Source organism: Haemorhous mexicanus, chromosome 14 (genome assembly GCF_027477595.1).
Source record: "Haemorhous mexicanus isolate bHaeMex1 chromosome 14, bHaeMex1.pri, whole genome shotgun sequence".
Lineage (NCBI taxonomy): Eukaryota > Metazoa > Chordata > Aves > Passeriformes > Fringillidae > Haemorhous > Haemorhous mexicanus.
The window spans coordinates 12,114,473-12,128,693 of record NC_082354.1 but is presented as its reverse complement, the minus strand read 5'-3'; the positions used below and the strand labels follow the sequence as shown (position 1 = coordinate 12,128,693).

General features: G+C 39.8%; 1 protein-coding gene across 2 annotated transcripts; it reads right to left on the bottom strand.

Annotated features, from left to right (window-relative positions):
- Nucleotides 1–1,222: 1,222 nt before the first annotated feature.
- On the bottom strand, nt 1,223–14,124 carry FAM199X (family with sequence similarity 199, X-linked). 2 transcript variants are annotated; one of them, XR_009488214.1, is made up of 7 exons: nt 13,839–14,124; nt 10,869–11,088; nt 8,617–8,766; nt 8,135–8,296; nt 6,780–7,040; nt 3,450–5,930; nt 1,223–3,340 (listed from the first exon to the last, which is right to left on the bottom strand). XR_009488214.1 is itself a non-coding variant. In XM_059858891.1 (6 exons), exons 1-6 carry the CDS (start codon nt 14,024–14,026, stop codon nt 5,760–5,762), a joined length of 1,152 nt encoding a protein of 383 aa, XP_059714874.1. In that variant the 5' UTR covers nt 14,027–14,124; the 3' UTR covers nt 1,223–5,759. The 2 variants fall into 2 exon arrangements, 1 of the variants encoding a protein (XP_059714874.1); XM_059858891.1 differs by having other exon boundaries at nt 1,223–5,930.
- Between the last annotated feature and the right edge of the window lie 97 nt (nt 14,125–14,221).

The following is a 14,221-nucleotide window of genomic DNA, read 5'->3' as shown; positions in this document are numbered from 1 at the left end:
TTATCACCTGGTTTTGCTTCATTCAGCTTGTGCCCGAATAGTGTTTGGCCATCAAATGAGACTTTCTCAATGCAGTGAAACTGGCTACACTTGAGAGAGAAATGAAGAAATGCTTAAGGAAGGCTGATAAGAGATTCATAACATCATTGGCTGTGCCCATGTAACCCTGGTGACAGGCAGCTGTTTGCCAGGAGATCAGCTGGTACCTGATAATGAACTGCTGCAAGAGCACAGACTGGGAAGGTTCTGGGAGTCAGTGTGAGCATCAGCTTCCCTGCAGCTCCTGGGTGCTATCCAAGGAAATGTCAGCCCTCACAAGCCAACATCCCAGTGGGTCAAGGTCCTTGGAAACATTTCAGTTTGGTTTTTGTTGCAAAACATTCCACACTGTCACTCACCTTTGGGTGAAAACAGAAAAAGCACACAAGCAGGATGCTCAGGTGGAGGCACAGCACCACAAGAGCTTCCACAGTTCTGTTTACAACAAGTAAAGATCTCTCACAGTTTGACAAGGCTTGCTGTGATATGCAGCATTTTCACCCTGTCCTTCTCCATACCCTGACATCTACAGAAACTGGGGTAGCAACACTTGGTCAGTTTTAACTTCTGTCAGTGTTTGATGAGAATCAACTCCCAGAAGTGTTTGAAGAGCCGTAGCCAAGACAAAGAAGGCAGTTTTAGATCCCCAAACTGCTGCAGGAAACTTTCTGCACACTGAGGAATGCATCCCTATGCCAGCTATCCTCTTCTCAGGTTTTCTGGATTTTTTTACTGGATTCTGAAGGGAAAAAGGAGGTTTTGCAATACTACACTTCAAACTTCAGTATTGCAGAAGGCAAATTTTGTTCAGGGACACAACTTCTACAAGCTGGCAAGTGTCCTCATTCTTGCCTGTTCAAAGACTGCCATGTTCTTGCTGGTGCTGAGCATATATATAAAAAATACTTCTGGCACAGGAATCAAAACAAAGGACAGACAGCTTTAAGTACATGACCTTGGGTTATACAATTCACAACAATTAATTGCTTCCCTATGAAACCATTCTTGTCAGATTTTGTGGTTAACAAATCTCTTTAGCTAAGGGGGGGCAATTTTGTTTTCTACCATCAAGAACAGTTAAGATGTGCCACTTTATTTGTATTTTCTGCCTGAAGAGTGACTTCACAGGTCCTGTATATGAATCCCTCTGCTCTGAAGAAGACACCACATCATTTCATAGGAATATCTTTGCTATATCATTAATTTTAATTCCAACCTGTACTTCAATATGCACATAACTATTTTCAAATACAATGAAAACTTAAATTCAACAGCATCAGAGCTTTCAGTAAATCCTTCACAACTTCAGAAAAATCTCTATAAACATTATGTAAAGTAGATACAGAATGTACAGAGAACGGTTTTCTATACAAAAGTGCATTTTAGCAATACAATTAGCAGAGAACCTGGAAAAAAAACCCCCTCAATTTAAGCAATACCATATACTCTAATCTATACCCTCCTCTCTCTCCCCCCAACAAAAAGAAAAAAAAAATCAACCCCCCCACCTTCCCCTTGCTTTGGTTATTAACTATATTCAAGGCTTCCATATTACAATTTTACTCTTTTTTTACATTAGAAAATTTATTTGTAATTTGAAAATGTTTTAAAGTTAGCCAGATGAGAGAGAATGCAAATATGATTCATCAGAGTTAACAGTCAAAATAGACAAACTTTGAATATTACAGAGATTTGCTCTTGATAGATTAATAAATTAATCTTTGCAATCCTTAAATGGACAACTGTTGACTTTTCTGTGCCCAAGAACTGCAAGATCAGTAAGCTTAAGAAAATTAAACAATAAATCTAACAACATTTGCCATGAAAATCTGGTTTATATGAATGAACTTTAAAAGCTCCCAAAACAGTCAGGTTTATTAAAATTATAGACCAATGCATCAACTGATTTCAAAGTTGAAAGAGTGTTAGGAGAAAAGAAATGGCTTCAGGCCATTCAGCATAGATAAACAGTAAATATTGCCATTTTTATCTTTCTCTATTGTATATGCACTCTGATGACAAAGCATGTAAGTAAGGTCAAGCAGGTTGGTTGGTTTGCTTTCTCCCCAGAGAATGATCTTCACAGGTTTCAAACCACAATATGAGAACTAAAATTTGAGCCCAGAAAAGTCTTGTAAAGACTTTTCCTGGTCTTCCAAGTAAGCGCCCCATACTGAGCACATTGTAACCATCTTTTTATCAGCTTCCCAGATTAAAAAAAAAAATAGGTATTTTAACAAAAGATGACATTAGATACATAGAAATCAGCCAAGTTTGTCAGACAGCTTTCTTCCTCATATTTAAAATCATATTAGAAAATAATGTTCTCTCTTGTTTACAGTCCTATTGCAATCAGACTTTCAGTGCTCCTTCTAAGCCTTTTTAGAGAAAAAGTTATCATGGAAGCAAACTGTTATCATTACAGAGTGTAAACTGTTTATATCCACGTTGCAGTGGGTACAAAGTTCCCACAGACACAGTTTCAGTACCATGAAACCATGTAACTATGAGCTCTTTCCTGTGTGTCTCTGTGTTGCTTTTAAACTTGACATTTTTTCTTTTTTAATAAAAAGCAGGGTTTTGATTTATTTTTTTAAGAAAAAAACTCAAGAAGGATGCATTTAGCAGTCTGTTATTATTCTTCATCAGAACCCAGTAGTTACACCTATAGCCACAAAGGCCATAACTTGTATCAGCAAGACTATATTTCACTGACATTTCAACTTCTTGACTACTACCATGGGTATTTCACAGAAATTAATAGATTTAGATTGGAAAAGTCCTTTTAGGATCATAAACCCCAAATCTAACACTGCCAAGCCCACCACTAAACCATGTCTAAGTGCCACATTTACATGTCTTTTAAAACCACTATGGACGGGGTCTTCCTGAGTAAACGTTGAGCATGCTGCAGGGGAAAACATGAATCTGACAAAAAACCTTCCCCCACCACAAAATGAGTGTGTCACTGGAACTACAGAGGATGAGAAAGCAAAAGGAAAAAAACCTCAAATGTGTAGAAGTATATGGGAACTCCTGAATCCCACAGTCACTTCAGGCCTGATTCTCTGAGATCAGGGAAAGACAACATCATATCTCTGAGTACTTGGCAAAGAACATTCAAGGTAAGCAAGATGTTATTCTGCATTCTTACCAGAACATTCAGAGTTTTGTATTCTTTGTATTCTTATGAGCATCCTGGATCTATGAGATCACAGAGCTATAAATTATTAGCATGGAATCCCTGGAAATCCACTCTCTTCTATCATTTTTACTGCTACACACATGACTGAAGTACCTGCTGGAGACAATACAGCACAATCAGCTATTCTGGCACCCAGGATCTTTTTGTCCAATGTAACAGATGAGCAACTGGACCCATCTAATCACTTCGAATAATTTATACTTACATGCTCACACTATGATGGAAATACTATCCTCCCTCACTTCAGGATCTCTGGAAGTTAGCAGACAGGCCCAGAATGAACTGTAACCTCATCAAAATGATGGGGTCTTCTCTCAACAAAACCCTGAGGGGTATTTTAAACTCTGAATAACTGCTGAAACAGAATAAAGTGAACACACTTTCATGCTCCACCACACTGAGATATTGCACCTTCCTTACAATTCACTTCAGAGTTTCAATTCTCTACAGTCCAAAGTGTGCATTTTTCTTCAGAAAAAAAATTCAATCCTATTTCAAAGTCACTGCAGAAAATAAAGGTTGTACTGAACTGTGACAGTGTACACATGGTGAAGTATTTCATTATGAATTCATCCATTACCATGGAAGAGTTTAACAACCACACCTTGAAATTAGCCAAGTTGATAGCAATTGAATTTTATCTTCCATATAAGATATTTAAAAGAAGCTCCAGATTTAAGTCAATCTAAATTCTCAGTAAAGTGTATACTGTTAAGAAGTTTTCAGTATTGATTATACAGGAGGGAGGCATCAATCAGCAACAGCACAGTACAAGCAAATACTGACAGGTCACAGACACTTGTGGTTAGTGGACAGATAACTGGCCACATGGGATAGCTAACTTGAGCTTAAAATGACATTACCTGGCTTTTAGTCAGTCAGTGGCCAAGCCTGGGGACCTGTTGTAGAGCAGCACTAAGTTCAAACATACTGGTTTGACTATGGACCCCATTTATTTCTTATCAAAACCCTTTCAGTGGCCATTGTTCAGATAATTTACAGGTCAGTTTATTTTGAGGCTAAAAGGAATGCCACTTCTGAAAGAAAAATATTTCAGTTGTCAGGGCTAACAAGTCTGTGCAGGACATGGAACATTAATGTCAGTAGTCCTAAAGCTGACCATGCATTCTGCAGGATTGGGCTACATCCTGCAATTACAGACACCTGTGGCCACACTAAACTGTCAAACTCCTTAATTCAAGAGCAAAATTAAAGTAAAGAAGCATCAACATAATAAAAAATTATTCCCTAAACGCAGAACTCAAAATTACTTTTATACACTGTTAAACTTCACATTAAAATTTAGAACTATCATTTTTATCTCAGCCATAGGGGAAGGAGTTCTACAAAAGTAGTTCCAAGATAAAGACTAAAATCAGCTTAAAGATTGTCAGAATTAAGAAAAAGGTTGAAACTACTACTACTTCCCTACCCGAAAGCCACAATTTTACCTAATTTTCTTATCATGAGAAATTTCAAAAGCTGATAGACAACAAAAGGAGAATTCTGATACATGCCACGGTGTAACGACCCACATAGAAGACAACCTCAGCTAAACATACAATTTAAAAAGTACAGCTGCATTAATTAAGTTCTCCTGTCAACAATATGAATCAAATATATTTAGATATGCTTCTGGGGAAGAAAACCACTGAAGTTGTGTGCCACTTGTTTGCACTTCTGTTTCCAGTAGTGTTTTGAATTATTTCAAGTAGTGTCCTAGACAACTTAATTGCAGGTTAGTGTCTTTTCAATGCATAAATGTGTTTTTATTGGACTCTTTTCACAGAAATACTAGGGTTGTACTGATGAACCACTAGTAACAATCGTAAGATACTGAGCAACAAAATAACCTTCTGAAGACTAAGTCTGCAATTATTTTGAGGGTTTTTTTAATTTTTAGTTGGTTCCTAAGAACTACATTATTAGGCAGTATTTGTATTACAGATTCTCTGTGTTAGACGTCCTGCTTCTTGTTTTCTGTGTAGTTTAATTTAAATCACAACTTTTAGGAAAGTATCAACAGTACTTTGATTTTGTACAAACCAAGAGCAAGGCTGAAGAAAGCCCCATAGAGCAAAAGATTTTTCCTCATGCTAACCAATCTCCCTAATAATGGGAAAGGAGAACAGAAAAAGTCAAGTGTAATACTAACTCAAAGCTGGAGAAAAAACTAAAAAAGCTGAAGCATAGTAATGCATGCTTTGTGTCATCCAAAAGTACCCCTAGACTTACATGCAAGTAAGCTAGCATGTTAGCCAAGTTCAAATTTCCTTAAAATCACACCTAATTCAGCAGCTTTTCAGAAGACAGGTAAGTTTCTGAATTCTTTGTTGCAAAATTAGTCTCAAAAAGCTGAAGTTACTCAATACTTAGACCTTCTTAGCAAAATTACATTTGAGAAAAGATCTGGTTTGTATTGTTAATACTAATCAAAATTTGGTCAAGAAATATATGTAAACAATAAGGATAATACATTTAAGGCTTAGAAAGAACACTGACAAATTCATCCCTGTCACATTAAAACATCCACATCTCCTTCATGGTCCTCCTCAGTCACTTTTAAAGACAGCACTTCCTCGTTAAGAAATAATCCACTCAGTCTTTCCTTACGAGCTTGTCTCTGCTCTTTCAGCTGTCTCTTCCGTAAGGCCTTTTGCTGCAGTTTCCGTTGCTTGGAACGTTTCTGTCAAAATAGAGAAGAGACAAAACCTTAGATTTTGTTCTGTAAATTAGACAAAACAGCTCTAAAGCTGGCAAATATAAATTAACCTCTAAAATAACATCTGCTCTGAAAAATAACAAATACGAATTCTCAGCAGTGGTGTAAACATTCATCCAAAATCACACCTAATATTAAAATATCAAGACCATTTACTAAAACTGAATTCTGAGGCACAACATTGACCTGTGATGTCGCATAGTCAAGTCTTTGATTGGAGGAATCTTTATTGCTGGAGGAATGTGACAGTCTTACATTAACAAACCCAAGATGTTGAAGAGCAAGAAAGAACTGCTCCTCTCCTTCACAACTGAAATTTAAATTATGGGGACAAAAGGAATGCCACAGTTCTACTTTAAATGAAACATGCTTCAGAGGGTCCCTTCTCACCAAGGAATCTTATGAGACATGCTCAAAAAAATAAAGAACATTAAAAAAGCCTGATAAAACTTCCAGTTGAGAAAAAAAACAAAAACCATCACGGGTGTCTCTACTGTCCAGAAATTATACCTAGATTACGGTGATCATTCTTAAACAGTTTTTTCCTTAAGTTAGATGCATAAGCACTTATTCAAGCCCACTCAATTTATCCTAAACAAAAGGAATTAGAATATCTACTACATACAAACACCTGGCTTTTGCTTAGTAGTGATGGGAAGAGCACAAGTTTAAACTCCTTATGATCATTGGCTTAGACAGATAACTCAGTTACTCTGCTCCTTCAGGACAAACATCCCAGGTAAGATCCCATATGCAAGCTTCAGGAGTTAAGACAGCTTAATTAACACAGCTCCACATAACTATAAACTTTACTTTTGAATCCCGGATTCTTTCTGCAGCACTTGTGGACAAATTGCTGTCGCTGTGCGCTCGACTCATGTTGGCACTGGAGTTTGAGGCGGAGTTGGCAACGCTGGAGCCGCTGCTGCTGGCTGAGCTGACCATGCTGGCACTGCTGCTGCTGGCACTGGCACCACTCACACCGCTGGTACTTGCACAGCTGTAGCTGCTCTTTTTCCAGCTCTCCCTCGCAGACCGCTGCCGAGGCCCGTGTTCCTTGATATAGTTTCTCACCTTTAGAACAGAGGCAGCAAAATTACTGTTGTTTGATAAATGCTGCACTGAGATACTCCTTTTCATGGGAGAAACACAATCTAATAATGATGAAGTTATAGGGTCAGTTCAGTTAGGCTTTTAAAACATTTTCTTGTGGCTGCTTAAATCACAAGCAATCTAGAGTCACCCAGAGAACTTAACTATGTTAACATTTGTGACATTTCACTATGAAAGGAAGAAAAATATGCAGCAAGGGCTGGGGGCTTCTTTTCTCTTCTGTCAGGTTTGTGACTATGTAACAATATGTTATTATTTCAACAACAAACAGGAATATCAGTCAATTTCAACTGAATTGAGTTGTTTACTTTATGTATCAAACTCCTTTATTTTGCTAGGTATACTCAAACAAAAGTGCATGTAAATACAGAAGCACTTTTCTACTTTAAGATGACACTTACAAAATGTTTGAAATATGAAACAGACCAAGCCCATAAAAGCAGTGAATGTTTTCAATTTTCAACTTTATCTTCATCATTATTAGTGCAACACTGAGGAGTTCAGCTTGTATGGACACTGCATCTCTTCCCAACAACACATCTCAATAATTCAATGACTGAGAAAACAGTAGAATGTATCTACCCTATCAACCAGGCACCCTTCTTGGTTATAATTTGCATCTTACAACATCTTTAAAATGCATTATTCTCTATCCCTTTCTACGTGAAATTTATGGTCTTCCCCAATGAATTCCAATCTTTTGGAGTTTTAAATGCTAGTTTACATACAGTGAGCAAATGCAGACTCTCAGCTAGCTGATGGTCATGAAGTGGAGTACAGTGCCATAAGCAGCACCAGGTCCACAACATGACCCATTACGCACTCACCAGCTCTGGCTTAACACACAGTGAGAATATACAACCAGTCTTATGTCAAGGTTTAATACATACAAATATGCTTTTGAACTCTCTTTTCTGTCACTGGCAGTATTGTGCTCTAGGGTCTCTCTCAACATCTAATGATTATGCATAAAAATTGATCACAAGTTCATAAGATTTTGCAAGATATAATCAGATGCTGAAACTCTGAAGTCAAATGTACAAACCTTAACTCACCTGTTTCAGCTTTTCATCTGTGAGACAGTTCAATTCAATAATGAATTCACTATCTGTAGGTGAGATCTGAGCAGTAGGATCAATAATTTTAATAATATCAAGTTGCTCTCGAAGGCCCATCTCTGTACTGACTTTGCGACTCAAATATTCAATATATTCAACCTAGGACCCAAAGAAAGGCAGGTCATTTTGAAGTATTAGTGATTCTAAATGAGAAACAGAAAAAAGAAAGAACTGACAGAATAAAACATACTCAAATATCATGGTTCTAGCCTTGGGTTTCCTAAAAAACTTAGGGTGAAAACTTGAGGAGGCATTAAACTGCCTCCTATAGATCCAAAGGACAAGTTTTAGTTTTAAGAATCAAAAAGTACTGCACAGGTCTGCATTCACACCTACACCAATCAGGATGGCCTTAAAGTTGTGTCTTTTAATTGGAAGTTCTTCTGTACATTGCAGTTCTCACATAGGAAAAAAGTCACCTGTTCATCATTTGTCATTGCACTCCATGGAAGCTCATCAAGATTCCTGTGCTTGTTTTTCTTTTTGGGAAGCAGACAGGGAGAGCTTGGAATACTCGGTATAACATCAGAAAGCACATCACTCCCACTTGCAATGTCGCTGCCAGGCAACTTGTAACATGCAAAAGGAAGAACAAAGCTTTAGAATACAGTAGGCAGATTATAAATTATTCTAACACTGTTAACAATTTAAAATATACCATCAAATTAGCAAAGCATTGATTATCTCTGTATTTTAACAAAGTCTTTCTAATTACTCATAAACCTGCAATACTCCCTTGAATCTTCCCGTAAACAAGTGCAGCAAACTCAACTCACACTATTCTGTATTTATCAATCCTCTTCAAAAATTTGTGTTTAAGAAAACACAGACTGAAGTTGCATTTCAACTATTTCCCTTCTCCATCAGTGGAAACTGTCCATTACAATCCAAACCTAAATCTAAACCTCCCATTTTGGAGCATAAGTCTAGTTTAAGGAAGATAATTTTAAAGTAGGTCTGTAATTCCTACCAAACTTCATAATTACACAAGAAAATTCAATTAAAATCACTGTCATTTGCCTGGAAGTAACTGAGAACTTCAGCTAGCTTCATTTATACAACTGAAATGTGATTTCTGAATGTACTTCCAGGTAAAGTGGGACAGCTGAATTACTTGTGCTCAGATTCTGACAGATAACACCATAAAGAGCCACTAAAAAGTCTTTCCAAAATGCTACAAATCCAGTCAAGTAAGTCTCTTAAGAAAAGCTTGTTTTAAAAAACAAAGAGTAATAAAAAAGCTGATTACCAATTAAACATACTGTCAGCTAGCTAAGGCATAAGAAATGGCTCCTTTTCAAAACAATTGCCAAGTTTATCAGGCAATTGAAATCTCACAACTCAATAAAGCTCTGAATCTTTGGGATCCAGCCTGAGCTGTTCCTACAGACTGCATTATACACACACACTTGTAACTTCAGTGATATAACATACATTGTTGAGACCAGCAGCTGGACTAAACCAGTCAGAAATTCAAAGCTGATCTCAGTACACGTCTCAAGTTCACTTGCATCTTCTGGAACACGATTTGAGCTTTCTTGAAATCAGTTTTCAGTTCCTGTACTGTCCTTACAAGACTCTCTACATGCTCTGACTAAGCTTTATGACAAAATTTTCAAGTATTCCCCAATAAATTCTGAAGCCCTATGTTGCCTATTTCAAAGTCATGTATACATTCACAGCTGATTTAAGTCTTTAATACAAAAAGTCAATTTAGGTCTATAATACATTAAAAATGCATATCATATTTGAAAAACTGCTGAACAGGGAAGACTATCACAAACTAGAAATACCCAATGAGGACTGCATCCAGCACAGACTTGGGAAAAGGATGTGATTCACCTTCCCATTCTGGTGAGACAAAATGAGCTCTGTACTTACTGGCATAGAAAAAATACTATAGAAATAAACTATGGCAAAAGTTTGTACATTTTACCGAGAAAGTATCAGTAGGACCAGATATCTATAACCAGATTTCATTAGCAGGGCAGATCCTCAGTACAAAGGGTCTAAGCTCATGGCTATAAGAAACACACACTGGTCTCTAAGACCAAAGGACCATAATATGTAAGCAACCTTCTTTGGAGAGCTGATCTTCAGTCTCCCCTCCTGATTAAGGAGGTTGGAATAAAATGAAACAAAACACTTTTTCTATCATTCAAGATTCAGATATGTGCTCCTATGTTCAGTAGTTACAAAGAAACAAGTGCTGAGGTCACTTGGTTTCTTCAGAACAGGAGACTGAGGGGAGACTTCATAGCTGTCTACAGCTTCCTCAAGAGGGGAAGAGGAGTGGGAGGCAGCAGTCTCTCCTCTCTGGTGATCAGTGACAGGACACAAGGGAACAGCAGGATGCCAGGTGAGGAGAAGTTAAAATTAGGTATTAGGAAAAGGTTCTTCCCCCAGAGGCTGGTGGGGAAGTGGAACAGGCTCCCCAGGGCAGTGGTCACAGCACCAAGCCTGACAGAGTTCAAGGAGTGTTTGGGCAACATTCTCAGACACAGGCTGCAACTCCTGGGCTTGTCCTGTGCAGGACCAGGAGCTGGACTTCAGTGATCTTTGTGGGTGCCTTCCAACTCAGGATATTCTATTCTATCACTTTTCAACTACAGCTAAATCGAGCATGCAAAAGTCTACATAAAATTCTACATTTCTAGTGGAACCAGTTTACCTGCCACTCAAACTCACTGTCTGACCAATCCCAGTAAGTGCTGATAGAAGAGGAGACATCACTGCAGACACTGCCCTCGGGGAACAGATCAAAAGAGGTGAACTCCTGGTCATCCAGCAGAGAGTAGCAATCATCCTGATCCCCCACGGACACAGAAGAGAACAGCTCCTCGCTGCACTCCGAGCTGGCCACGCTCGTCCCACAAGATGTCAAGTTCCACCTGCAAAACAGAACAACACAATTAGAGAGCAGCAATCCTTGGCATCATGTGTCCTAAGAAATTTCTTTAAGCCTCGTAAAACTATCTCCACTTTGCTAGTCAGTGATACCATACATTGATTTTATTGAAATAAGTTATAATTGTGTAAATTGAAGTATTCTATTTTTAAATATTTTTAAAAGTACATCAACAACACCAAAGGGAACACAGTGTTACAAATATCAAGGCAAAAATCCATATGCAGTTAGTACAATTACACCTTTATTTTCATATATTATCAGTTTCTACCCCAGAACTGTGGCTCCTGTAGTATGAAAACTGACCCTGTTTTGCTGCTGGTTGGGTTTTTAAAACACACTGATCTAAAAAAAAAAAAAATTTCCATGTATTGGGATATTTAAACTTCCATATAAACTGGAATAAACAGAACTAAGTAATTAATCAATTTGACTTCAAGACAAATAAAAGTCAAGAAGAAATTCCAGGTAGATAGTCCCCCACAAAATTAAGGCTTTATAAGGAAACACATTATGGATCTATTACTCACAACTCTGAATGTCAAAAACATTGGACACGGCACAGTGTAGGATGGGGAAGTGACCTGTGTGAAAATGATACCATGCCAAAACGAAACACTTCTTTTGCCTCATTGCAAAGCTAGCTGAAGTTGTTGCTAAAGGAAAGTTATTGAGAACTCAATTTTCACAGAACAGATTTTTTACTCTAATGAGAGTAAGCCAGAATATAACAAGCTCATGAAATCAGTCTCCATATCTGGAACTTATTTTACATATTGGAGAAAAGTAGGTCGAGACAAATATGAGTCAGCACAGCACTGCAATATGGCCAAAACAATTTGAAAAGGGCTTCTAAAATGCACCACACAAACCCACACAATCAACTCCTGTTCCATCAGCCTGTCCATTTTAGCCTGGCTAACTAGAAAACACTCTTCTATCCAACTGAGCAATCCTATCACCAGAATGGTTGGTCCTCAATCTCATTAGACTGCATACCAGGCTGGCTAAATATGTTTGTGATGGATTCACTCCTACATCTACTTGGCCAGATGTGAATTTACCCAATGTTAAAGACATTTCCAAAACTTTCCTTGTAGCAGATTCAGGAGTTCTTGCCCTGCCTCCCTTTTTGCATCCCCTATAGATGTGCAAAGCCTTGCTGGTACAGACTCTTGTGGGCAAGGCAATCCATCGGTAATGAGCAGAACAAGACTGTGGTGACACAGAACATTACTAAACATGAATACAGTTTCAGAATCCATGAAATAATAATGAAATGAGAGATAGAGTGGACAAAGTTCCCAGACATATCAAAACAATAGATGAGGTACAGGGGCTCTAGCACCAACAAACTACACAGATACTCCAGGTACAGGCAGTCAGCCTCGCCTTCTCATGGCTGGGGGGGCTGCTGTGCTCCCTGGGGTGAACTGGATTAACAACAAAGGGGAACTACATTAAAACTACTCCTAACTTCAAAAAATAGAAAGCCTTATGTGAACACCACGGATTGAGCTGCACATCTGCAATGGCTTAATCAGTGCAAGACAGGGCATGTCTTTTTCCAGAGAAGTCAAACAACCCCTCGAGATGTCTGAGTTACAAAACTGGGCTTGTAAACAGAGCAAACCTGAGCAAAACACTTGGGAAGGCAACACAGAGCAATGTACAAAATTAATTAAATGCAAATTTGGTGACAATCACACATTTATTTACAGATATTCTAAGAATATATCTTACTGCTCATGTCTTATGACTCAAGAACTATACTATGAGAGTGTATCATGTTTGATCAAGGCTCTTCATGCTGAATCATTTAAGAATGTATAATTAAAAGTTTGCCCTTGTGAATGACACTTTTAAAGTGCAATTTTCATGACTTGATACAAATTCACTCTTCATAATTGTGCCACAGAAATACTAACAACCCATAAAAGAGTCTTGCAAGACTGGAACAAGAAAGTTGGAGACTAAAATCTCATAGAGTATTCTCAAAGAAAGCTATTGCTATATTCAAGCTTAATATTATGTTTTAGTAGAATTAGGTTCTTAGGAAAGCAGGACTGTGATTTTGATTTTATGAACACAACTGGAATTTCTCTGCAGAGCTGTATGAGCACTTCCACAAATTACAGGCAGAATAATTTGCCCTTAATTAGCAGCATGGGGTGGAAATGTTTCTGCAGGAGTCAGTGGAGTCACCAAGCCGTCTAACTCATTCTGAATCTCTAAAGGTCTGGCTGGTGACCATGCAAGGCCTGCCTTTAAGTCTTATAAACACACCATTCTGTAGCTGCCTACAGCCCTCAAAAATTCAAAACCTCGAAAATTAAGAAACTCAGACTGAGGGCAGGAGCATCCTGGTCCAAGTGGACGGTCTCCCAGCCAGGGCAGGGGAGTTGGAACTTGATGACCTTTAGGGTCCCTTCCAACCGAAACCATTCTGTGATTCTATGAAAAAGCACATCTTAAAAAACCGACCCAGCTCACACTGACAACCGTAACGTGATGAGCCGAACCCAGGCTCAGCCAAAGGGAAGGGTAACACAGCAGGGCGTGCGGCGGACACGGGGGGCACCTGCAGCCCGGCCATGCCCGGCTCGGCCCGGGCAGGAGCAGGGGAAGGATGCGCGGCCCTGTCAGGGGCAGCCCCGACCCCGCCGCGACCCCCGCACCCCGCCCCGGCCCTCAGCATCACCCGGCCCGGCCGCCCCGAGGCGCCGAGCGGACCTGTTGGAGTGGAAGCGGTGCAAAGGGTCGGTGCGGTGGCAGGAGGAGAGCTGGCAGCCGAAATCGCTGACGTCCAGGCAGCCCTCCTCGCTCAGGCTCAAGCTGCCGCCCCGCGCCGGGTGCTGGTGCGAGAGCAGCGGGCACGGCTCCTCGGGGGTCAGGAACTTCTCGTACGGCTCCTCGGTCATGGCGGCGGGCGCGGGGGCGGCGGGAGCGCTTCAGACGGCGGCGGGAGCGCCTCGGGCACACGGCGTCGGCGGCGTCGGCGGCGTCGCCATCAGCGGCCGGTCCCGGGACGCGCCGCGCTGTCGCGGCGGCTCCTTCCGGCGCCGCGCCCCCACAGCGCCCCCTGCCGTGGGGAGGGCGCGCGGCGGGCGGGCGGG